The 25,782-nt window shown below is 30.4% G+C and overlaps 4 protein-coding genes and 1 pseudogene across 5 annotated transcripts in view; 3 read left to right on the forward strand and 2 right to left on the reverse strand.

Annotated features, from left to right (window-relative positions):
* LOC101500072 (disease resistance protein RUN1-like) overlaps positions 1 to 2,246 on the forward strand; it is a 4,873-nt pseudogene extending 2,627 nt beyond the window's left edge.
* Positions 2,247 to 8,735: 6,489 nt separating this feature from the next.
* LOC101498815 (uncharacterized protein At2g39795, mitochondrial) lies at positions 8,736 to 11,456 on the forward strand. The gene is made up of 3 exons (XM_004491937.4): positions 8,736 to 9,114; positions 10,655 to 10,989; positions 11,071 to 11,456. The coding sequence occupies exons 1-3, from the start codon at positions 8,854 to 8,856 to the stop codon at positions 11,228 to 11,230; spliced, it is 756 nt and encodes a 251-aa protein (XP_004491994.1). The 5' UTR covers positions 8,736 to 8,853; the 3' UTR covers positions 11,231 to 11,456.
* Positions 11,457 to 12,142: 686 nt separating this feature from the next.
* LOC101499131 (protein FAR1-RELATED SEQUENCE 5-like) lies at positions 12,143 to 15,438 on the reverse strand. The gene is made up of 4 exons (XM_004491938.4): positions 15,253 to 15,438; positions 13,327 to 14,101; positions 12,603 to 13,236; positions 12,143 to 12,512 (listed from the first exon to the last, which is right to left on the reverse strand). The coding sequence occupies exons 2-4, from the start codon at positions 14,073 to 14,075 to the stop codon at positions 12,327 to 12,329; spliced, it is 1,569 nt and encodes a 522-aa protein (XP_004491995.2). The 5' UTR covers positions 14,076 to 14,101; positions 15,253 to 15,438; the 3' UTR covers positions 12,143 to 12,326.
* A 1,652-nt stretch (positions 15,439 to 17,090) lies between these two features.
* On the forward strand, positions 17,091 to 20,072 carry LOC101499451 (NADPH-dependent aldo-keto reductase, chloroplastic-like). Its single transcript, XM_004491939.4, has 7 exons — positions 17,091 to 17,474; positions 17,639 to 17,689; positions 17,793 to 17,869; positions 18,393 to 18,480; positions 18,590 to 18,865; positions 19,341 to 19,586; positions 19,696 to 20,072. Exons 1-7 carry the CDS (start codon positions 17,352 to 17,354, stop codon positions 19,780 to 19,782), a joined length of 948 nt encoding a protein of 315 aa, XP_004491996.1. The 5' UTR covers positions 17,091 to 17,351; the 3' UTR covers positions 19,783 to 20,072.
* A 1,641-nt stretch (positions 20,073 to 21,713) lies between these two features.
* The window catches only part of LOC101499756 (delta-1-pyrroline-5-carboxylate synthase-like), a 13,721-nt gene continuing 9,652 nt past the window's right edge, over positions 21,714 to 25,782 (reverse strand). For both annotated transcript variants that reach the window (XM_012713409.3, XM_004491940.4), the window contains exons 15-20: positions 24,369 to 24,444; positions 23,443 to 23,593; positions 23,279 to 23,347; positions 22,914 to 22,980; positions 22,612 to 22,682; positions 21,714 to 22,065 (exon numbers count right to left, since the gene is read on the reverse strand). In XM_012713409.3, the coding sequence (XP_012568863.1) occupies positions 21,984 to 22,065; positions 22,612 to 22,682; positions 22,914 to 22,980; positions 23,279 to 23,347; positions 23,443 to 23,593; positions 24,369 to 24,444 (516 nt within the window). In that variant the 3' untranslated portion in view covers positions 21,714 to 21,983. The remainder of the gene's footprint in view (positions 22,066 to 22,611; positions 22,683 to 22,913; positions 22,981 to 23,278; positions 23,348 to 23,442; positions 23,594 to 24,368; positions 24,445 to 25,782) is intronic.

Genomic DNA, 25,782 nt, shown 5'->3' on the forward strand with positions numbered 1-25,782 from the left:
TGTTTTACAATCGGGCGACAATTATGTTACACAATATTACTTAATAATCTAGAAAAAAATTCTAAATTTAAATATATACACATATATGGTCATTAAACTTATAATGTAATCACTTGACAAAAAAATATTTTAAAAAAAAAATCCAGTTAATATCGAAACGAAATGAAAATGAACAACCTTAAAATCATCATAAAAATCAAACAAGTAACAATACAAATTTTTAGAACCAAGAGGCGACTTTATCTCATTGATAGCCTTTTCCTCATAAGGTTGGCATTTCCCTTAGGGGCCGCTCCATTTAACGGATGACCCTCTCCTCTCAATCCCGCAACGCCTCATCACGTATCAATTAGGGAGCTTACATCGCATTGATAGCCCTCTCCTCCCACGGATGACATTTCTCATAGGGGCAGCTCCATCTAACGGGTAACTCTCCCTAATCAACACGAGGTAACTAGGTGCACCTAACACAGTTAACGATTTAATAATAATAACACCAATTTCCCAAAACACGCCTTTAAAATCATTTCATCACAATTCATGAAAAAACATATTCAATTGCATAACAATTCAAGATTTAAATACTTTAACTCATACGTAAATCAAATTAGTAACATATTATATAACAACAACCGTTAAATTAAATAATTGACGAAATCGTGATAAAATTCAAAGGTTGTGTTCCCCAGATTTTTCAATAAATACATTAATATAGAAAATAATAATAATAATAACAATAATAGCATTATAAAAATGTATGACGATGATCGTCGTCAACTCACAGTTATGGAGAATCGTCTAAGTTTGCTCTCCAACAACTCTCAGAGTAGCCAGCAGGGTCTCAGTTGACAAATCTGAGTATCAAAAATATTTCCAAGACTTTAGAAAAAATTATTATAAAGTTTAGCTAACTCTAGGAAACCATCAAAATCATTTAAATATACTCTAAGCACAAAAATAAGATTTTTACTCAAAACTACATGTTTCTATGAATTCATATTAGGATTAGAGTTGTACATTTAACTCAATGAGTCTCAATAAACAACTCTCAAGAGATGGGTACTCTTTTCCTTCCTTAGAACACAAACCCTAACCCAAAAATCCCAACCAAAAGAATTTGTAGGAGTTTGAGAAATTAAGCTTGGGGGATGTTAAATCTCTTTTAAGGGTTGAGGGTTTGAGTAATAAAGTGAGAAGAAGCAAGGAGAAGGGAAAGAAAGGAAAGAAAGAAAAAAAAAACAACAAGAAATGGGGGAGGGAGAGTAGCCGAGAGGGAGAGAAGAAGAATGGAGAAGAAATAGGAGAAAAGGAGGGAGTGAGATGGAAAGAGAGCGAGAATGAGTGGGGTTGAGTTTGTTTTTATTTATTATTATTAATTAATTATTATTATATATTCTTATTATTATTAAAAAAAAAACAAAAGAAAGACGGACGTGTCAATATTGTTCTCCATGAATCTCTTAATTATGCTAGCAAGCGCAATAGGTTGTGATCTCTCAAGGACATTGACCAAGTATTGAGAAATAAAAAGGTAAGTTTTTTAATGAATTTGTACTTAATTTATACTCTCATATTTTTAAAGGGAGTTGAATCCATTTAAGCTGTAATTCTAAATTCGTGTGAACCATTTGAAGCAAACCCTGAAGCTTTTGCAAAGATGGGTAATCTTAGATTGCTCATGATATTAACTAAATTGCAACTTTCACTTGGTCTCAAATGTCTTCCTAGTGGGTTAAAAGTTCTCGTATGGAAGGAGTATCGTCTCAAGTCATTGTTAGTTGGAGACCAATTGGATGAACTTGTTGACCTTGATATGTGTCATAGCAAAATAAAGCAGCTTTAGAGAGGAACAAAGGTAATATTCTTCCATTTAATCTCTAGATCATATTTAATTTTAAGAGATCACATGCACATGTGTGTGTGTGTATATATATATATATACACACACACATAGAACTTGGGTTTTACACCCTTCACGCTACAAATCTGTAATAAACTCTAATACCGTATTAAAATTTGGGTTTAAAACCTAACTTAATCCCAAAAGCTAACCCAATAGGTGAAAATTACTCGAGCCTTATATAAGGACTACTTTAGTCATATCTCTAGCAAATGAGAGATATCTACTTTAGTCATATCTCTAGTTTCAACTTCATCAGAGAAATTATGATCCAACTCCTTCAAAAGATGTTGGCGCAAATTCTTCTTTAGACAAAAATGCTAAGTTGGACGACACAACTCTTTAAATTTATGTGAATACCAAATAATGGGAACAAAAAGTCACCCATTTATCTAATATAAGTAAAGAAATATAATCAACCTTTAAAAAGTATAAGTTTTTCCTTTGGTGATCTGATTCTTTACAATACAGTTGTTTATAATATCTCCAATAAACTCATTTGGATTTTTTTCCATCACCAGTTAAACAAAGGATAATGTTATGATACTTGTTAAGGAGTTAAAAAGAAAAATAAAAGACACGTATTGTATGAAAAAATAAAATCAAAATTTAAAATTTCAAGGAGTTGAATGCACAACTTTCAAAATTAAATTTCTATTTTTAGTGTCATAACAAGTACTTCAAGGACACTTGTTAGCATTTTCCTTAAATAAAATCCAACAATATGTCAACAATTAAATTCAAATTAAAAAAAGTAAATATATTATGTCCTTTAATGAAAAGCATAAAAACACATAAAAACATGAAAGACTCACTTTACAATTTTCATAGGAACTTGAATGTTGTTTCAGAATAAAATAAAATAAAATAAAATAAAAAAGGACCTAGAAGTTGCATTTTTTTTTCAATTTCACCATGTTATCAAGCTCAACAAAAAAACCATTGCCGAAATTTTTAATACATTACCAATTTGGGACATGGATGTTAAGTAAAACAAAAAAAAAATACATTATTACAGGGAAAAGATTGAAGAGAGATACATGCGTTGGAGGAGCGGCATTTAAATGGTGGCGTTGAATGTAGAGACAATAAATTAAAGTTGTTGGATAAAGTCCAAATTTTTATGAATGGAGATTTTTACCTGTTTCAACTTTTGCATTGAATCATCAATTCCTGTTTTACAAAAGTTATTGTGTCATTAGTTTGAAGAATCAATGTCCCATTTCAGTTACCCTACCATCTCTCACCTTAGCTTCACTTTTAATAAATCTATTTATGTTTTTCTATATACTGTTGAAAGTTTATTAAACACACTAAGTCCAAAATGCAGAAAACAGAGAATAGTAAAATCAAAATGTTAAGTGTAATGCCATCTAGTTTGAAGACTACCTAGCATTTTTCATTAGAGTGATTCACATGGAGCTATTGTACAAATGTAAATAAAACACAAAATGTTTTTCTAACATAAAAAAAAAAAAATTGATAACCTAAAACAAATTATTATTATTATTAGAAATATTAGCTAAAATTTGAAATTAGTAAGAAACAAATCAATTAGGGTTTATAATTTGGAGATTTTATTTATTTTAAGGTTCGTCAAAATCAAATGCATAATTGAATCTAAATACCTGTAATCACAATCAAGCATACTCCAAATGTAGTTTGATTATCATAATTGAGATTAGGAATTTTAAGCAAGATATGGAATTAAAAACCAAATATGAAAATATCAACCTATAATAATGGAGGTCGTGACCATTCCTAATCGCACTCATTATATAAACTCTTTTGTTTCATGATATGTTAATGATGTGAGACTAAACTATCTAATACCCGCTTACGTTCGGATATATAAATAAATATAGTCTGGGTGTAATTTGAAAAAAAATATTTTAATTGATATTTTTTTTAATTGAAGGTGATATTTATGATGTATCAATTTAACTAGAAAAATTTCAATATTTGTAAGTTGACTTTATAATAACAAATGAAATGGAAAAGTTTGTAATAAAATACGAGTGATTTTTACTCTTAAAAATATGGTTAAAAAAAAAGATGATGATTGTTTATATGCATTTTATTTTATTTTAAACATTCAATAATTATAGAATACTATTTTCCTATAAGAAATAGAATGTAAGTGTTTGTTAGCATATATATATATATATATATATATTGATTTTTATATGATAATAATTTTAATTTTTGTTTTACTTTTTGAATGTACTATTATGTCTTTTTTCTGTTTTGACCAATTGAATGTTCAATTATTCCGTATATCTTATATTTTGTGTCTCATTTCCACGCTTTGAATATCTAATACTTAATTACAGGTGTTATGTCACTTTCTTTCAAAGTTATTTTGATTGTATGACTTTTGGAGAGTGTTTATAATAAACAAATTTATAGTACTATTTTTTACGATCAAAATACAAAATAATATTGGAAACAAAAAGTACTTTTTGCTATGATTTATTCTTCGTCTAACCTATAAATCCAATGAGTGTCTTTGTTTTCATGAACAATTTATATAGATGAATATTTTGTTGTACCAAAATAAAATAAATTATTTTGTATTGAAAAAATAGAATATGTACCCGAATACGATTAAGAAAATAATGTACACCAATTGTATATTATACTTTGATAATATTCAATTTATAACTTAATATTTTTATTTATTTTTTAAATATCTTTTAATATTATTTTTCTTTCAAAGGCTTGCTAATTTAAATGGGTTTGTTTGTTTCAATAATTTTTTATTTATTTTAATTTAAATCTCATTGGATTGTTTGTGCGTAAATTTTCATATTATTTTTGAAGATGTGGTAATTATATTTATATATATATATATATTGTGATAATTTATAGTTGCTACATTTAAATTATTAAAATGTAATTAAAATATTGTGATGTATTTATATGCAATGAATTAAAAAAAAATACTTATAATTAAATTAAGTTTTTAATGGGAGTTACATTTTTTATTACTGGTTTTTTAATCATAGAGATATCGACAAATATGTATTAAAATGGAGAAGAATGAATGAATGAATTATAGATGTGTCACATCATATTATTAAATTATGTGATATAATCAATATTACATGCATATAAGGGTATGATGTATCAATATAATAATTTAAGAATTTGTTTTAATATATTATATTGATTTTGATTAGTTTGTGCAAAATCGAAAATTCTTTTATGCTCAATAATTTACTTATTTTTGGGTTCCAGAAGAAGAAAAATTGGATAAACGTTTTGAAAAACTCTTATATTATTTATTTATTTTGATGAAAAAAACCCTTATATATATATATATATATATATATTTTTTTTTTTTATGTTCAAGTCCCTTATAATATGCTTTAGTCCATAAACATCAATGTTAGCATTGATATACTTATTTTTATTAAATTCAACTTAGTTAAATTCTTCGATTGACAAATCATTTGTCTTTGTCTCACTAGTGGTCCATTAATTTAGTAATATATTAAATTGATAAAGTTTTATAAAACCAAATCAAAAGAATAATTCGAATTATTTTTATGTCATGACATTAATCATAAGAATGAAAATCATCATCTAGACCCTACTAAACAAGAACAATTGCAAACATACTAACAATTTAGTTTGTTGTAGATGGTATCATTTAGAGAAATGTGTGATTTGATGTGATTCTCAACTAGTGTCATTGTAACGCATGGCCCGTAAAGATGTCCTGTGAGGGTTATTGCACCAACAACTATGACAACTACCAAAATAAGGATCAGAAATTAAATAATTTTATATTCTGGAGACACTTATGTGTAAAACACATGTTTTTTTATCAAGAAAAAGAAGTCAAATAATTGAAGTCAACTATGTTCACACATATTAGAAGATATATAATGTAAAGGTACATGATGCAATCTAATATTCTTATATTTCAAATGCACATGAGAACCTTTCATTTTAGCACATGCATCAAAAGGATTTTCAAAGTGTCAAAAATGCATAAACAATGTTTGAAAATAATATTTTTGGCAAAATACAATGTTGTATTCGAATACAACATGTTGTAGCCGAATACATGTGATAAGTCAGTAGCTAAAACTGAACATCTGTATTCCACTACGAGATGGTGTAGCCGAATACAAGTGTTAAGTCAATAGCAAAAACTGAACATTTGTATTCGACTACGAGATGATGTAGTCGAATACAAGTGCTAAGTTAGTAGCTAAGACTGCACATTTGTATTCGACTACAACCTGGTGTAGTCGAATACAACAACAAGTCAGTGGCAAAATTCACTTAGTTGTATTCGAATACAAGGTTTCGTATTCGAATACGATGTTGAAATTTCAAAACAAAAAAACTGAACGTTACAGAGGTGTATTCGACTACACACTAGTTGTAGTCGAATACAACTTGACTCAATGAAATTTTTCAATTCTGAAATGGTTCTGGATCATTGCATTTGTTCATCAAACCTCTAGGAATGATGACCACTGATCTGAAGTGATGTATATGGAGTATAAATACCCCATAACTTCAGTTTAAACGAAATCAATCCTACTACCAAACCTTTAACAATTTTCTGAAATATTCTCAAAGTTATTTTTCATATTTCAAGTACTTGCGTTACATTTTCACATCATTGAGAAAAGTTATCTAGTATACTTGAAATATTATTGGATTGATATCATTGTACAATTATTATATTCAGATTCTTAGTCAAGAACATTTGTTAAAAAAATCATTGAAGTTATTGTATTGTATTTAAAGAACGTAGTGTACTTTCTTTAAGTATTGTAATCTAAGATAGTGGTGTGCTATCTTAGGAAGTGCGTTAGAAGTTTGTAGTAGAGTCCTATGGTGGGATTTGTACATATTCTAACATTAGTGGAAAAATCTCTTGTGGTGTGCAAGATGATTGGATGTACCATTGGTCATAAGGGTAACCAGAATAATATCGTTGTGTTCATTATTTTTCCACCATTTATTTTTTTCCATACACTATCTTAATCAGAAAAATCGATCACTAAATCTCTAAAAACAAGAAAATTTATATAGACCTAATTCACCCCCCCTCTTAGGCGCGCCTCTGTTCTTACAATTGGTATCAGAGCAGGTTCCAATAATTTTCTCCTTGATCCTTATTAATGGCTTTCACACAATAAGTTTTAAGAGATTGTGGTAGTAGCAATAAATCAACGTGCTTCGTTAGAGAACACTACGTATTTTAGAAGATACACATGCAGACATATCTTGGGGCACAAAGAGATGATATTTGGGATGCAATAGAAAATGATTCATATGTTCCAAAAACAGACATCCACAATAAAGAAGAAACAAAAATTAATGTCTCATGGACAAATGATGACAAGAGGAAAGTGTTGTTTGTTAATAAGGGCAACAACATGTTACAATCAACACTTGGAATGGATGAATTCTTTCGTGTGTCACATTGCAAGATGGCTAAAAAAATCTAGGATGCACTTGAAGTAACTCATGAAGAAACTATTGAGGTAAAACGTTCTAAATTCAATACATTATCTTAAGAATACGAACTATTTTGAATGCAGCCCGAAAAATCCATTTTGGACTTACATAAAATATTTTCTCATCTTACCAGCCACTTATTAGCACTTGGGAAAATCTTCACTAATGATGAATTAAACCTCAAAGTGTTAAGATTATTAACAAGGGCTTGGCAACCGAAAGTAACAACAATTTCTGAAAAGAAAAACCTATCAAAGATGTCTCTTTTTGCACTTTTTGGAAAACTTCAAGAACATGAAATCAAACTTGGAAGGTTAGAAAAGAATGAAAGTAAAGAAAAGAAGACCAAGAACATTGCCTTAAAAGCAGATCAAAAGAACAAATCAATGATGAGAATTCAGATGAAGATGAAAACATCACTTTCCTCGTAAAGAAATTTGGTAAGTTTCTTAAAAACGATAAAACTTTTAAAAGAAAAAGTTTTAGAAAGAAGGATATGTTCACTTCAAGCCAAAACTTCACTTCTTTTGAGTGTGGGAAGCAAGGACACATAAAGACAAAATGTCCAAACACTATCAAGAAAAATGCTCTAAGAAATAAAGAATTCAAAAAGGCATATAATGATTCAATCTTTTACTACTTAAAAATTAACTTCATTTTAACAATATAAATAAATAGATTATTCGATCTTAGATGATTTTAGTTTTTTTCTACCTCTATTTTTTGGTTATTTGGTCTTTTCATTTTGTTAATAATATTTTTAGGGTGTCTAAATATTCATAGGTAAATGGAAGTGGCAATATAATTGAGATGTCAATTAATCAGGTGTTTTTACACCTTCATATTTGCTTTAAAAATATTATTCGATCCTGACTATCTAATTTTAACTTTACAATACATTTGATTATATCACATTAAGAAATGATATAATATTATTGATTACAAACGTTCAAAGATTCATCAATAAAAATAATTATGGTTAATTTTTCAACTAAAACCGTTGAGGAACAACAATAATGCAAGTAAACTAAAATTTAAAGTATCTAAATAAATAATATTTTTTAAAAAAAATTATTTTCATTTTATGTTAACATATTTAAAATTTTAACATTATCTTATATTTTTAAAATTACAAATAATTATTGTATCGTTAGTTCTATAAAACTTTTATATCTTTATTTTAACTATTTTGTAGTGAAAAATAATTATATATTTTGATGAAAAATGTATATATATACACATGTATGAAAAGTGTATATCGGATCGCGCGTGTTAGAATATAGTTCAATAGTTAAACCAAACGTGTCCATCTTTAAAAGATGGGTCTAATTCCGTAAATGTATGAATACATAAACAAACAATTGAACATATAAATTAAAATTAAGCTGAACTAGGTACACTCCAAAACCCTAACACTAAAACCCTCGTCTCTTAGTCTGATTCTCTTTACTCAACTCTCAAGTCAAATGGCTATGTACACCATCCTACGTCGTGCCACCGCCGCCGCACTACCTCTGGCATCGCGCCGCGCGGTGGTGTCTTCATCTTCCAGAACCTTCCACAGCGCACTCTCTGTAAAGCTCCTTCTCCACAAAGAAATGACTCCTTTTGTACCATCTCGTCGCTTCGCCAACGCCTTTGCAACGAAGACAAGCGCTGATGATAATCTCGTTCATGTCCTTCAATCTGAGATCGTTTGCGCCCTCCAGGATAATCAATCCCAACAAGTAATTTTTTTCTTCACCTTTTCTTTAGTTTTTATTTATATATTTTATTTATTGTTCAACCCCTTTTTGTGTTTCCCCTAGTGTCTTATAATTGTAATTTACTTCGAAGTTTGCATCTTTGATTTCAGCTTTGCGTTTTTACAATGAATGTTTCATTTTTTTGTTTGGTTAGTAAGACACTGTTTGGATAAACAGGTTAAAAAACTTTATCATAGTGTAAGTGTTTATGTATAAACTATTTCTATTACAACTTTAAATTTAATTCAAATAGTTTTCGAGTTAGCTATCAAATGTTTTTATAAGCTATCTTGTATTGTTTATGGAGCTGAAAACTACCTATTAACGTGTCATAAATTGTTTCCATAAGCTCCCAAATGGTCTCACAAGTGTTTATTTAAGTGAATAAGCTCAAATAAATCAATTCAAACTGACCATAATTAGATAGAAGATTGGTATGCTGGAAAGTTGTTTTTCCCTTTTGTGAACAACTAATGAACGGAATAACTTCTCTAATACAATAAGGGTTGTTTTTGTTGGTGGTGGTGGTTTATGATACATTTCCCTTTGTTCCTTGTAAGGTGTAAAAATCAATGAATGTTTGTTACTAATTTTCACAAAATAACCGATTTGCATTGGTTATTTGGAGGAGAAATGATGGCCCTTTTGAAATTAGCTAGAAGTTTGCATTTAATTGGTGTGATGGCCCTTATTTTTTCTTGAACTGGTAACAGCAGAGTTTTTGCGGTCTGTGTTTTTGCCTTCATTTACTACTCATTTAACTGTCATTAAGAATCTAAGATTACAATGGATATCATAGTTTTGCAAAACTATGTGGGTCCTCATAACTGCTGTCATTGTGCATTTCTGCTTATAAGTGCTTGATCTTTTAGTGGTTGAAAATGAATATATTTAATTGGCCTATTTTTATAATTCATGTTTTATTTTTCCCTGTATGTGTGTTATATTTAATGATGTTTACATACCAGTTGCCCAAAACATGCAATAATTTGGTTGGATTGAGAAACCTTTTCTCCATTAGATTTAAGTGTAAATTGAATCAAACATTGCTTATTGCTAACTTGGTATAATGTGAAATTTATCTTCGCGATCATGTTAGTATTGGATATTAATTTTAAGATATGCTTCTAAATAAGTTTTGTAAGAACAATATTTGATTTGTTGCTATGAAGTGTATGTTGCAAGTAGATTTGAATAGCTTTTGAATCACATCTTTCCTGTCAGTGAAATGAAGTTTCCAACTTTTTTTGTGTTTGAAAGTTGTAACGTTGTATGAATATGAGAAAACATCATATTATTGTTTGTAGTCGATCTTCGGTACAAGAAAATGCATTACAATTATTATCAACTTTGAGTGTCATATTAAATACTAATGAGTTTTCCTGGCACTTAAAATTCTGTATTCTTGCAGCAAAATTTAAGAAAATAACACTGGAATTATCATAGGATGCTTATGTCTAGCAATTGCTTTTGATATTCAATGTCAGTTTGGCTCATTGTCTCTTTTGTGTAACTTTTACAGGTTGAAATTCCCTACGATTTTCCTTTTGAGATTGAGGACAATGCTGGGGAAAGAACTATTCAACTAAAAAGACAATATGAGGATGAAACTATCACAGTTCAAGTTGACATCCCTAATGTAGCACCTGAAGAAAATGATGATGAGGATGCGGATGACAATGAGAAAAATGACAGTGAGTCTAGCATTCCTCTAGTTGTGACTGTTTTCAAAGGAAATGGAGTGTGTCTGGAGTTTGGTGTGACTGCCTTCCCTGATGAGGTTTCGATCGATAGCTTGTCAATAAAGAAGCCTGACGAATTGGAAGACCAGCTTTTATATGAGGGACCCGAGTTCACGTAAGCATTTATTAATGCATCAAATTTTATCGTATAATTCGTCTATTACACTTTCTGAATGGTTCTGCTCTTTTTTTACAGAGATTTGGATGAAAATCTGCAGAAGGCTTTCCACAAGTATCTTGAGATCCGGGGGATCAAACCCAGCACAACCAACTTTTTGCAGGAATACATGTTTAGCAAAGACAACAAGGAATACTTAATATGGCTGAAGAATTTGAAGAGCTTCATTATGAACTGATTTTAAAACAGAAATGTTTTATATACTACTATTGAGATTATGAAATGTGAAATGTTGACGATGCCCTTGTTTTTGGTGTAAAAGCGAGTTCTGTACTGTATCATGATATGAGATTTACTTCAGGAAACTAATAATTTTTGAAAAACTTGGATTGTTTTAGACTGATTTTTATAGTTTTACTTCACCCGGCAATCAATCAATACTAGATTCTGGGTGGTTCTCATTAGTTTTTGTTGTATACCTTTAATTGTTGGGATGTAAGTTTAATGTGTTCAATTGGCATAATGTGAAATTTCCCTATTTGGTTGCAAGGATGGATGGTGTAGATGGGGGAAATTGCTTTAACGTAGTAGTAAGAGGTAGGTAAGATGTACTATTTCTCAGAATTCCACTTAGACATGTATGGAGTGGATTGTAAACAAGTTGAAATTGATATATTTATGAATTTGAGGGTTTGTTTGGGAGTTCAGGAGGAGAGTTTTGAAAAACAAAAGGAGGAATTGGAAAATATATTGGAGGAGGATTTTGAAGGATTTGTATGAATTATTCATCTATTTATAATAATCTCAAATAAAAATATATTAATCATAAAGATTTTCATTATATTCTCTTTACAAACATACTTAAACAAGATGAAAGTTTGTCCTTTTCAAAACCTTTCATTGCTCGACATTGTTTTAGTTTTTTCATGAATTATATTACTCCATTTGATTTTTTAAGTGTCATTTTTTAAAGAGTGGAACGATATTTATTTGTCAAGTTTAAAGTAATATTAATTATTGTTTCAACAAAAAAAACTAATTTCATAAAGAATAATAATGTGTTTTCTGCTGATTTCATAAATAATAATAGTTTTTTTGTATTTTCTTGATATGTGTAAATAACTTTAAAACAACTACAAATTAACAAAGATAACAATTAAAGTTTTTGTTAATATTTGATACCATAGAGTAAGTACAAACAGTGTCATAGAATATATTGAAGGACTGCCATTACAAATTTACAAGCCCTAAAGGTTTATCAAAGATGTAGTCCTCACAATACCAAGAGATTAAACAAAAAGGTAGTTAAGTAAATAAGAACATAGCAAATTTAATCACTGCGTGGAGCAAGGCTTCTTTCTCTTCTGATGTGCAAGTCCCTCCATACTTTCACCTTCCTCACTTCCACCTTGCACTATGCATAGTGCCTGAGTGAAGTGTTTATAAATCTCAGTCCCTTCAAGAAGCAATTGTTCATCAAAGACAGTCTGAAGAATCTCAGCAACTTTATGACACCTCCCCTGTACATAAGATTAACACATTTAAGTAATAATAATAACAATAGTAAAAAAAATGGACAACATATTCAATGCTTATGTCTAAACACTTACCTTCCAAACTGACTCAGAGTTTGGACCAATAGAAGCGCCTTTGCCACTATTAGAAGGGTATTTGCCTTCTATGATTGGAGGTTGACACATTGAAGTTGCATCTGGAAATGCAAGCTCGTGCACTTTGCTCTTCAAAGTAATTCTACCAACAACATCAAGTTCTCGAAATCGCTTTAACAATACATCCCACTCATGTGCCATGTCTTCCTCTTTCAATTTGTCTGTCTCTTTCTCGTTTTTATCACTAAAGCTTAATCTCGTCCAATGTACGTGAACTATTGACAATGGAATGGCAACGCCCATGATTTTATATCTCGCAAGTTCACAGGCACAAGGTAAACCATATATAGTTCTAATTTTACAATTACAATTCGAATTGTCAATACTAATAGAGTTCACTTGATCATACTCAAGACCGATACGAGTTAGTGCATTAATTGATATATAATGCCTCAATTTCTGATACACAGGAATATTATGTCTGTGTTGCACTTTGTTTATGCTTTTTTGGAATGAAGCCTTTATGGCACAGTGTTGCAATATAAACATATTATTTATTGCATCCCAACATTCACACATGTCTCCACTAGTATCTTGCATCAATGATTTCCAAGTACCGCGTATAGACCTAACCCTAATAAAAAACGTGAAAGAGTACATAAGATTCAAAACACGATATATTTTTGTCATAACAAAGCAAGTTTACATATTAGTTTGGGCATACCTGTTTGTTGTTGTATTTCCTAGATGCATCACTTGGTCAGTCCATGCTAAGACAAACTTTTCCTTGTGAGGAATCAACCATGTATTTTTCACATGCTCCATAAAAATAGGAAAATTTGCACATACATCCTCAAAATGATGCAAGCGTTGCACATACTCAGCCTCATCAGGAGAATTAATAAGATCACTCCATGCATCAAGTACATTCACACGTTTCTCCTTCGGAAACACCAAGGTATTGCATTTGGGTCGTACATTTAAAGATAAGTGAAATCGGCATAGCAAATTACGTGAATTTGGAAACACAAATTCAATTGCGTTCATCAAAACAAGGTCTTTGTCGGTCACAATTACTTGAGAAATTGAATCATTTCTCAAAAACAATCCTCTTAACTTTTGTAATGCCCATGTGAAATTATCTAGTCCCCCATAATCCAAAAAGGCAAATGCTATAGAAAATGTCAGCTCCGTTGAAGTAACGCCAACAATTTCAAGTAGTGGCAATTGAAACCTATTGGTTTTATATGTGCAGCCAATGAGCAAGACAAAGTGAGATTTGTTCAACAAATGTATCGCATCTGGATGTGTCCAAAATATATCTTTCACAGTGTCTGAATTTTCATGTCTTCTATGCCAGAACACATACTGCTTACTTTGTAACATTGTTATTAGATCTTGCATCTCCATTTTAGGATCTTCATTGGGCTCTTTTGATGTCAATAATGGGTGTCTTGGCTTTAAGTATTCCATATCATGAACTAGAGACTTTTATTCACCTGTTAAACAAGCAACATATGAATAATTCATCAATCTTTCAACTAAGTCATGGTTGTGAGTCGATATTTATTAAAAACTCAAGAATTAGAGGAAGAATACATTTATTTAGAAAATGATAAGAAATAATACGCAAGAAATCTCTCCTTCAAAGATTTTAAGTTCACAATAAAGTCTCTACTCAATTCAACAAATGTTTACGTTATTAAAATGATATCAAATCCAACTACATAACTTCCATTTATACACAATAATCATAACTAAACGCATAACCAATTAACAAACTACTAGTAACTAACAGTCCTAATCTATATCCTAACATTATCACTTGAAGAAGATAGAGTCTCGGCCGGCCTATACTTCCCACCCCTTTCACTAAAATTAAAATTGTTTCAACTAGACTGAAATATCCTGAATACAAATAGAGAAGCACAAAGACACACTCATATGCTTATTAATACTAATAGGTTGTCCAAAAAGAAACTAAACCAAACTGCTAAACCAAATCACTGCACCAAAAAAGCTGAACTATAGTGAATTGTTCATGAACCGAATGGTAGCAGTTCAGTCCACTTTGGTTCAGTTCATGAACTATCTATCATAGTTCAGTTCTTTTCGATGCAGTTCAGTTCGATTTAATAGTTTGGTTCGATTTTTTGGTTTTTTAAACCCTCTTAACATTCAGTTTAATTCGATTTTTTTATGTTTTAAACTGTCCTAATATCAATTAATAATGGAAAGTCAGGAATCTGCTCGGTTCACAAAGAATCAGTTCGGTTCAAAAAAGTATAGTTCAGTTTTTTGTAAAGGTAATTTCATCCGGTTCTGAAATAACAATTTGGTTTCAGTTTTACCCATTCGATTATGTGTTCTTCATTAACCAAACCATAAACAACCCTAATTACTAATGTTTCAAACTTTTCGGTAAAAACCAGTTATTGTGTCCATTTTGACAAGAAAGTAGCAGAAGCAATATTTGGATTGTAAATTATTGAACAAAATAACTTACCTAAATATTTCTACATGCTAGTAGTTTTGTGTTATTATTATAAAATAAGAAAATTCAAACAAACACAACATTTGCAATAATTCAGTGCAAACTAAACAAGCACAGAAAAATGTACTGACTACTGAGGTCGGAAGGGAAACATACCGGTGTCCCGTGCCGCCGTGGACGAATTGGATGGTGTAACCGTAACTCTGTAAGGTGTCGTTTAGGGTGCTTTAAGTTTAGTGAAAAATAATTGAGTACTTCATGAAGTTAGTTTTTGTTTTTGAAGAAAAGAGTATTTCAGGAGTCTAGTGGAAACAAACATTTTATGTTGTGTCATAACTTCTGGCGCCAAAAACTTATTATTATTATTATTATTTTATTTATTTAAGGCGCCAAACATAATTCTATTGGGGATATTGCTGGGTTATGGTGGCAGCCTCGCAGTACACCCTAATGAAAACAAATTGATATTTTTTTTATTCTTTTTAGCAAATATTTTATGAACCTGTAAATAAGTTATTTATATTTTCTTTCATCTCTATATTTTTTAGGTATTATTTCTCTTTTATGTTTCTCTAATTTATTTTTAATGTTTTCTTAATTTTAATGTCAATTATTTTTGCATTAAGTTATATTTGACAAAATAAAATACCTAAAATTTATATTAACAATTTTTACTTATGATTATATATCATTGAATTTATATCTCGTCATATTTTCTTTCATATTCTTATCTTAATTTAAAAATTCAAATATTAATTAGAAATATTTTTATGTCATTTTATATTTATTATCTATTAAATCAATTATTAATTTTACAAAATACTTCAATTTTAATTGATTAATTTATATGTTATTGGATATAAACTTCTAGTATCAAATGACTTACATGATACTACTTCGATTTCAAATATAAATAAGTATTAATCAATAAAAATTAATGTGTTTGATTCAAAATTAAAATTGTATACATTAATTTTCTTTTCACTTATTTTTTGTTTATAATTGATTTTCTATAAACTCATCTATTTAATATCACATAACTTATCTCCTGCTATTTTTTATAAATAGAGCTAAATATGAGGACTCAACTAAAATTAATAAATATATATAGTACGTAATCAAGTTTATTTGAGTTTTTTTTTTTTTTTTAAATTGATTCTGTTTTGAGTTGGTATTCTTTAAAATAAACTAAGATAACTTAACCCAATAATCCAAAATTTAATAATTTGATTGAAATTCTGCTAACCATATTAGTTAGAAGCTGCGGTGATTTAATTAATTCGAAAATCGAACCAACCAACCTCTTCTCCAACCGTATTACTTAGAAGCTTTGGTTATTGCATTTTCCCTTTTCATATATTGGTGCAACTACTTTCATAACTTAGGTTTTGGATTGATGGAATTGGGTGGAATAAAATTGTATAAAATAAAATTTTACTGTTTGGATTTTTTAGAGGATATAAAGTGGAATGAAACTACCTAATTAAATAATTATTTTTTCACCCTTTTTTTATAATATTTTTTCTGTACAACCTTTTGTCATGTGAAGATGTCTTCTTCATTAGAAGTATAGAATTATACGGCAACAAACATATCCCTCTTTCATTTATAGTTCATTCTTTATAAAAATTAAAAGTGTACATAACAAGGATTATAGACATATTTGAATAATATTTCATGAGTGAAAAAATTTATATACACCTATTTTTTATGAAAACATACTAAAATTACATTTTAAATGTTTTGATCAATAAAAAATCATATATTTAATAATATAGTGCAAAGCAACAAATGTAATTTAATTTAATATGCACAAAAAAGTTTAATTAATTTAATCAAATTATTTTCAAATTAAAAACTCAATAAAAAACTCAATATAATTATTATTTCAAAGTTATTATTTATAAAAAAAACATTATAATAGTGTATTTTAATTTTAATAAAGGTAAAAATGGAATAAAAAGAGAGCCTTAATCACGAGAATCCCCATTGAGTTCAATTTAATGTATTGGTGGCTCCGAAATTCAATGATCCATCTTTTATGCCCAACCCTTTAAATTCATTTCATATCACATCACAAACCATGCATTTAGTGACACATAAAAAACGGAGAAAATAAAATCTAAGCAATTTCTCTCAAAGGGTCTTCATTTCTTGTTCAAAGTTCAATTTTTTTTCTTCTTGTTCTCTCTTTCTTGATTAATTAGTGCTTTTTTTTCTTCCTATATCTTGCTTTGGATTGAATTTAGGAGAAGATGGATAAAGAAAATCCTCAACATTTTGATCTGAATACTGGTATAAAGATACCGGCAGTTGGTCTTGGAACGTGGAAAGCTTCTCCTGGTGTTGTTGGTGATGCTGTTGTTGCTGCAGTCAAGGTAGTTTCTCACTTTCTCTGCATTTTTTGTCTCTTCAATTTTTGGTTTCTTAGCAATTTGTTCAAATTCTGCATAGTTACACTATTTAATAACAACACATGTTTCTTTTGACTTTCTTGTGCTAATCTTTGCTTTGGTTGAATTGAATCAATTTTTTTTTTCAGGCGGGTTATAGACATATAGATTGTGCTAGGGTATATGATAATGAAAAAGAGGTAAATGAAAAAGAAAATTTAGTAATGCTCTTTGAGATCAAGAAATATTTGTTCTGGGTTTGTTATGGTTTTCTTGATGCTATGGAGTTTGTGTTTGATGTAGGTAGGGGACGCATTGAAAACACTGTTTTCAACTGGGGTAGTAAAGCGTAGTGAAATGTTCATCACATCAAAGCTATGGTATGTGTTTGGACTAATTCTTGTTCTCATACATAATTGCCTTTAACATTTTATGAGTCAAGCTTTTGATGTATTTGAGAGTACTTAATAATATATGTATTTAATTTATTTATTGATTTATTGATTATAAAATATGAGAATGCAGAAGAGAATAAAAAGTGAAACCTCAATTGGTTTCTCTTAGACTTCTGTCATCAAATTAGTTGCTAAAAAATATACAATTGTCGCCAAATTTCTTCATGAAAGGGAATAAACTGGTTACATAAAAGGACTAGTTTGTTGACAATTTTGTATTTGTATCTCTAAGGATTAAGGTGTCAATTGCTAAAAGTTATTTAGAAGACAAATGTCATGACACTTCAGTATTTGAGTGAGGAATTTGGCTGCAAAACTCTTTATAGGACTGAGGATTTACTCAAGAATTGAAGATAAAACTAAAATTTAATTTTGGTATTTTACATTTATGTGAAGAGTGATGAACTGCCTCCATAGGCCTTGATTTTTCTTTAATCCATACATACAGGACTAGTGATTGTGCACCTGAAGATGTCTCAAAGGCACTGACTAGGACACTAGAGGATCTGCAGCTTGACTACATCGATTTATATCTTGTAAGGTTTCTTGATTTAAAACTCACCTCTGAAACGTAATGCTGAAACTGAAGATGGTTGTATGAAAAAAATTATGCTTTTGATAGATAGTAAATTATTTTTGTGACAGATACACTGGCCTTTTAGGACAAAGGCAGGATCAAGGGGTTGGGACCCTGAGGTCATGGCTCCCTTAACTCTTTCAGAGACATGGAATGCAATGGAAGGTTTATTTGCCTCGGGTCAGGCACGTGCAATTGGTGTCAGCAACTTTTCAACTACGAAGCTTCAAGATTTGCTCAAATATGCTAAGATTCCACCAGCGGTTAACCAAGTTGAATGCCACCCTGTTTGGCAACAAACTGCTCTTCACAATTTGTGCAAGTCTACTGGTGTTCATCTAACAGTAATACTCTAACTAGGATGAATATTGAATATAGTATGACTCAAATGAGTTTTGGTCTATAATAGACCAACTTTTAATAATTGTGGTATTATAAAGAATTTAATTTATATGTATTATTAGTTTAAAAATATTTTATACTATTGTATCTAATGTAGTGTTATGTCACTTAATGAGTATGACAACTCATATGTTATTAAGCTCATTAAGTGACAAGACAAAATACCTTTGAATACATATTTAAAATATTATTACACTAAGCAGTGCATAGAAACTAAATTCTATTATAAAATAATCAAGGGATATTATTTTATATGAATGGCAATAAGAAGTTGTCAGTCTATCATAGACCAAAACTTATTTGGACCATACTATACAAGTTCAAATGACTAATCTAAATAATGTTTTCTGGTCCTGCATTTTATGTATTTGAGGTTCTTTACCTTACATTTTGTTAATAAAAAACGATTCCTTACAGGCATATTCTCCTCTGGGTTCTCCTGGATCATGGGTAAAGGGTGAAATCTTGAAGGAACCAATTTTGATTGAAATTGCTGAAAAACTTAACAAGTCTCCAGCACAAGTGGCTCTGAGGTGGGGACTACAAAGTGGTCACAGTGTTCTTCCAAAGAGTGTAAATGAATCTAGAATCAAAGAAAACCTTAGCATATTTGATTGGTGTATCCCTCCAGAGCTCTTCTCAAAATTCTCACAGATTCACCAGGTTTGATCATGCCTTTGAAAACATAATAATTAATCATTTCTTGTGCACATGTATTCATCAAATATATATTTTTTCTTCAGTTTATTAATTTCCTTGTTGTATGGTACAGCAAAGGCTACTTAGAGGGGATTTTGCTGTCCATGAAACTTGTAGTCCTTACAAAAGTCTTGAAGATTTGTGGGATGGAGAAATATGAAATGGAGATGGTTTTTCATGCCTTCCAATTGAAGATGCTGAGGATGTAATTTGGCACTGAATTCTTATTGCTTAATTCTGTTTTGACTAAAGATGACCATTCCTCTTCCTGGGGGCCTTTTGTGAATACTGAATAGATAGATATATTACTAGAAGGAAACATCGACTCTAATATTTGGTTATGAAGCCTTCATTTACTCCTTTTTCTTTTTATGCATGAATTTGTTGTATCATTGGTAGAAAAACAGATAGAAAACAACTGTTCAATAAACTTGCAGTCGATTATCAAAAGCATGTTATAAACTAGAGATAACTAAGACACAGCAGAAAACATTTACAGCATAAGTCTGGTGAGTTTCACACTATCAACAAATTACAATCAATCATGTGTGATTTTAGATGTAGTATTAGTTGAAGTTAAATTTTTTTAATGATCCGACGGTTATGATTGATTAATATTGTAAAAAAACTTTATATATAATGTATATAAATTAAATCATTTTTGAAAAAGCATCCAATATCGATGCGTAAATATCTTTTCACCATCGTAGCATTTGGCTTGAATTTTGATCAGCATGCTAGATTTATGACATGGTCATTGGCAACAATTGTTTTGTTAACATTGATTTAATTTCCTTCACTTGGTAACATTGATGTCACAAGGCTTCATCTGGTAATATCTAGCGGAAGAAGATATTACTTCAATCTTCATACTGATATATAACTGAGATCTAGCTGATTTTCTAAATTCATAATTACAAATTTGCAATTGCTTGAACTTACTGATTACATCATGTTAATGGCATTCATCATTCATCTCAATCTAATCTAGAACTAGAACAAAAAGTGTTTGAAATGAAATGTTAGGCGACTGGCCATAATGATTGTGATTCAGTTAGCTTTTGCAGGTCTATATTCAGCTGAGCTGAGAAGTTCAAGCCATCAATTAGAAGGTCAGGAGATAATTAGATCATTATGAGAACAAAATATCAAATTATATTATGAGTAACTAAAAGGGAAAATCAAATTATTGGCAACTGCTATTAATGAGGGAATTGGATACTTATTACTAATTTACTCATAGTCTTGATGGTAAGAAATTGTCAAATAAAAGAGGAAACAGTCATATTACAAAAAGCATCTTCTAACTATTATTTGATAACACAAACTGCCAGCCTCTTTTACAAGCTGGACCACCCAAAATCAGCTACAGAGGCAATTAATGATATATTGGTATCATACTTTTTGCTTAGTAACTACTGGATGTTTCATAAAAAATGTTGCTTTAGAAACTTTAGTTCATTCAATATTATTCGCCAATTTTATAGACTTAAGTAAGTTCTAGTTTTCCTTTTTCTGTTAATTATTTTTTTAGTCCAGATAAAATTTCATGAGTTTAGTTCCAGTATAGGAATAAAAAGTATATTCTACACAATACCAACAAAGAAAATCATTTAGTAACTTGTATTCTACACACTAACAAATGAATTAGTCGAAGAGAAGTTTGACAACTAATCTAACTTTTCCCCCTTTACCCGTGAAATGTTTTATGGGCCACACCATGTTCTCCACCAACATAGATAAGTTTATTAGTAGCAACTCTGCGTAGCTTGTATTCTTTCCAGATTACATATCCTACACACTACCATAAGGGTGTGTTGTGAGTTGGTTTCTATGATTTTTAAAATTTAAGTTGATTTCTATGATTCTTTTTATGTAGTATGCAGAATATGTGTAGATTACTTACCTGTGTAGAACTTACCACACTTACATGGTAGTACAAACTACAGACTAGTTAAATGCTGTCTAAACATTGTGGTAAGAACCCTTAAATGACACTAATGATAACACAAGTTAAATTATCTAGAAGAATAATAGATGCCTATGCTGTATCTATATGTTTCTATATTTGCCACTGCTACACTGCATTGCTGTTTCACAATCTCAAGCAGTAACTTATTAAAAAGAAAATCATTACACAGCCAAATAATATTCATTCAAAGAGTAATTATGTTTCCCCTGAACATGCTCCAGGAAAGAAAAAAAAATCTGGAATGGGGGCAATGGTAGTTAATTATGATTATACAATGCCAGCATACTTCTGTATAAGAAAATAGAACAGAAAATAGCTGCAAGTTTGATTGATGAGCTGAACAACAATGATCCAGTAGTGTGTAAAACAAATCTCTCATTGCATATCTATTATGCTTCTACTGGTAGTTCTTTGTGCGTATAAGTGATGCTTCGATCGCCGTCTACCACCTGTCCATTCCCTCTCAATACCCTGCATTATAGCATATGATATAGGCTCTATTTGAATAAACAATTTAAATAAGTGCATATAACATAAATTCTTATGTGCAAGCTATTTCTATTAAAAAAGATAAAAAAAACACATTATTTTAATATAAAATATAAGATGTTTTTCTGAACTACCCTAGAGAGCTTATGGAAATAAGCTGATAACAATTTATGGGAATGTCATAAGCTATTTTTATAAATTCTTTCAAACAGTCTCACAAGTATTTATATCAGCATATAAGCTCAAATAAGTCAATCAAAACAAGCTTAAAACAAGCTTAGTCCAACTTAATTCAACAATGATATATAGATAGGTGAAATGAAGATATGGATGGTATTGAAAGATCAGAGTTTAAAAAGAATTTCTGTAGATGTGTGCATGACTGAGAAAGTAAGAATAACATAAAACACAACACAGTTTTAGCAAATTCATAAAATAAATTGCAAAAGTTTGTTCAGTTGATGTTTTATTATATTCAATATATTCATTTAAGAAAACAAAAACCAGAGACATTGCAGAATTCCATACCATCTATTTGTTAACAAGCCCTCAACTCCTACAGGACCTCTGGCATGAATTCTGCTTGTGCTTATTCCAACCTGATCAACAAATAACAAAACCAAGAACAGTTAAGAAATTTGATTAACCATGCTGATATTATTACAACCTATGAATAACTGTGTCTGTGAATGAATGACACAATACTGATACATAGGCACTTATAATAATTTGAAGAAAAAAAAGAAGAGATTGAATATAACCACGTGGACATGCATTTAATCAAAAGTATTTCTACATAGATTACAACAGGCTTCTTGAAAGTACAATACCTCAGCACCAAGCCCAAAGCGTGCCCCGTCACAAAACCTTGTACTTGCATTGTGGAATACAGCAGCACTATCAGACAAAAATTCATTTTCAAGTGTCAGCAACATCTAGTCAATAACATGACTTAATCATAGAGTAAACGTGAGTATTATAAACACATTGAAGAATGAATGCTACTTATGTTAAAGAAACTATGTCCCAATGAAACATAAGGTTCCAAAATCAATGAAGGTTAGTGATTCATACAAATTACTTCATGCATTTGAACTAAACTAACCATATATACAATCATATTTCATTACTATCACTATCTTTTAAAAGTTGGCACTGGTAGAAAAGGATCAAACAAAGCACTCTACACATATACCTATCAACTTGACGTAAGAAAGTTTCAGCAACTTCAGTGTCTTCTGTAACAATGCAATCAGTATGAGAACTGCACAAACAGGAAACAAATACAAAGACTTGTAAGATATTAATGATGTCATAGTGAAATCAAAACACATGTCTAGCAGGAAAAGACAAGCTTGCCTTCCATGTTGATGTATGTGGTCAATTGCAGCAAATACATCATCTACAATTTCAACTGTACAAGCCAGTGAACCATACTCCAGATGGAAAGATTTTGTTTCAGTAATGTTTAATAAGGGACTGGATCTTGGTCCACCATATAGCTGAACACCTGCAAATAGATTTATATACAGAAGCAATGTTGTTAATAACTCAATCTTTTATTGTTACATTTTAGTTCCTCTAAAGCTCTACCACTTTATTTTTATTTGAAACTCATTCTTGTTTTCTACTAAAAATCTCCATAAACACAGTTAATCATCAAATCTATTTGCTGCTCAAAATATATCAACCAAAATATGAAACTTCATTCAAAAGAAAAAACTCTTAATATATTTTTCTCTGTAAATCCTCCTCTTACATCTAACAAAATCATTCAAATTTTATCAAAATTTCACTAATCACTAACTTTAAAAAAAAAAAATTATTTTATGCCAAATCTATCATAAACTATAAAATAATTGATAGAAAATGAAAACATGAGGGCAGGACTGAAATTTACTTAATTTAAAAAATAGAACTTGATTAACTCAAAAACTAGTTGTCAGATTAAAATCATACATAATCCAAACTCAAAGGACTAGTCTAGATTACCAAAACCCCTTCCCCTTAGGAATCAGAGGGTTGTGACAAAAAAAAAAGACTAAAATGACAATTAAGCATTGATTTGAAACACATCGAGGCTAAAATAAAATTTAAAACGTGTATAAAAAACAACCTTAACATACGCAAAGAATAGCAAATAACATCAATATTATAAAACTAATACATCAAAATTTCTTCAAACTATATAAAGGGAATAGAAAAATAAGCTAAATATATATTGGGGGATCCAATTTCAGTACATTTTTTGCTCTATATAAATTCATTTGCAATTAAGATCAAACCTTCTCTTTGGAGTTCAGCAACAAGTTCATCTAGTCCACCATTTTCTGACAGAGCTTTGTGTACAAGAAGGGTTTCCTAGGAACAACATGATACAACATTATAATAAGCAATATATAGATTCAATTTATGTTGCAACATAATTCAAGCTCATATGTGCACGTAGGAAGCTGAATAAAAGTCATAGAAAATTAGTAACTTAGTTGGAAGACTTTGTCAAAAGTCTGTTGCTGATTTTTTGGCTATTAGTTAGGAGCAAATTTGTGATACCACTAACTTAGGATTCTTAGACGTGGTTAGTGGAGATTGTTAGTTAAGTTTCTTTTACTATTTAAACATTGTATTAGTCAGTATATTAATTATGAAAAAAATAAGTTCTCTTTCATTATTCTGTCATCAAGTTTAGTTTTTTTCTTCCTCTGAAATCCAACAATTTGGCATCAGAGCAAACTAATTATCCGGGTTCATATCCAGGGAAGTGTTGAGTGAGAAGAGAGAGCACTCAAACACAAGGGGAAACACGGGTTAGAGAGTGAAAAGGTTGTTCATAATGCAGAACAACGGATCCGGAATCGCCACTTCACAATTGCCTATCTTTAAAGGCATAAATTATCATTTTTGGAGCTTGAAAATGCAAACATTATTCAAGTCTCAAGAACTGTGGGGTTTTGTTGAAGAAGGATTTGATGATGCTCAATCTCCAGAACCTGCTCAACAATTGAGAGAGAAGAGAAAGAAAGATTCCAAGGCATTGTTTATGATACAACAGGCCTTGGATGATGAAATCTTTCCCAGAATTGCCTCAGCAACCACATCCAAGATGGCGTGGGATACTCTAAAGCAAGAGTATCTAGGTGACAAGAAGGTGATTACAGTGAGGTTGCAATCACTCAGGAGAGAGTTTGAAACAGCTCTAATGACAGACAAAGAATCTGTCCAAGAATACTTGTCACGTGTATCCACTGTGGTACAACAAATGCGGTCATATGGAGAAACAATGACCAATGAGCATGTGGTTGGAAAAGTTCTAAGAAGTCTCACAAGCAAATATGATCATGTTGTAGCGGCTATTGAAGAGTCAAAGGACATGGAAGAGTACACCTTTGAAGAACTCATGGGATCCTTGCAAGCTCATGAGGAGAGGCTCAATAGAAATGGTGAGAAGAAGGAAGAGAAGGCATTCCATGTGAAAGGAGAATCCTCAAACAAGGAAAAGACATGGCAATTTAGTGGAAGAGGTAGAGGAAGAGCTGGCTCAAGAGGAAGGGGCCGTGGAAGAGGACAGAATAAGGAAGGAAAAGAGCAATCATATAAGGGTCCACTCAAATGTTATTATTGCAAGCAGCCAGGCCACAAAGAGGCTAGCTGCTGGAAGAAAGAGGCAGATGAACAAAAGGGTGATCAAAAATCCAATTT

This window comes from Cicer arietinum, chromosome 3, assembly GCF_000331145.2.
Source record: "Cicer arietinum cultivar CDC Frontier isolate Library 1 chromosome 3, Cicar.CDCFrontier_v2.0, whole genome shotgun sequence".
Lineage (NCBI taxonomy): Eukaryota > Viridiplantae > Streptophyta > Magnoliopsida > Fabales > Fabaceae > Cicer > Cicer arietinum.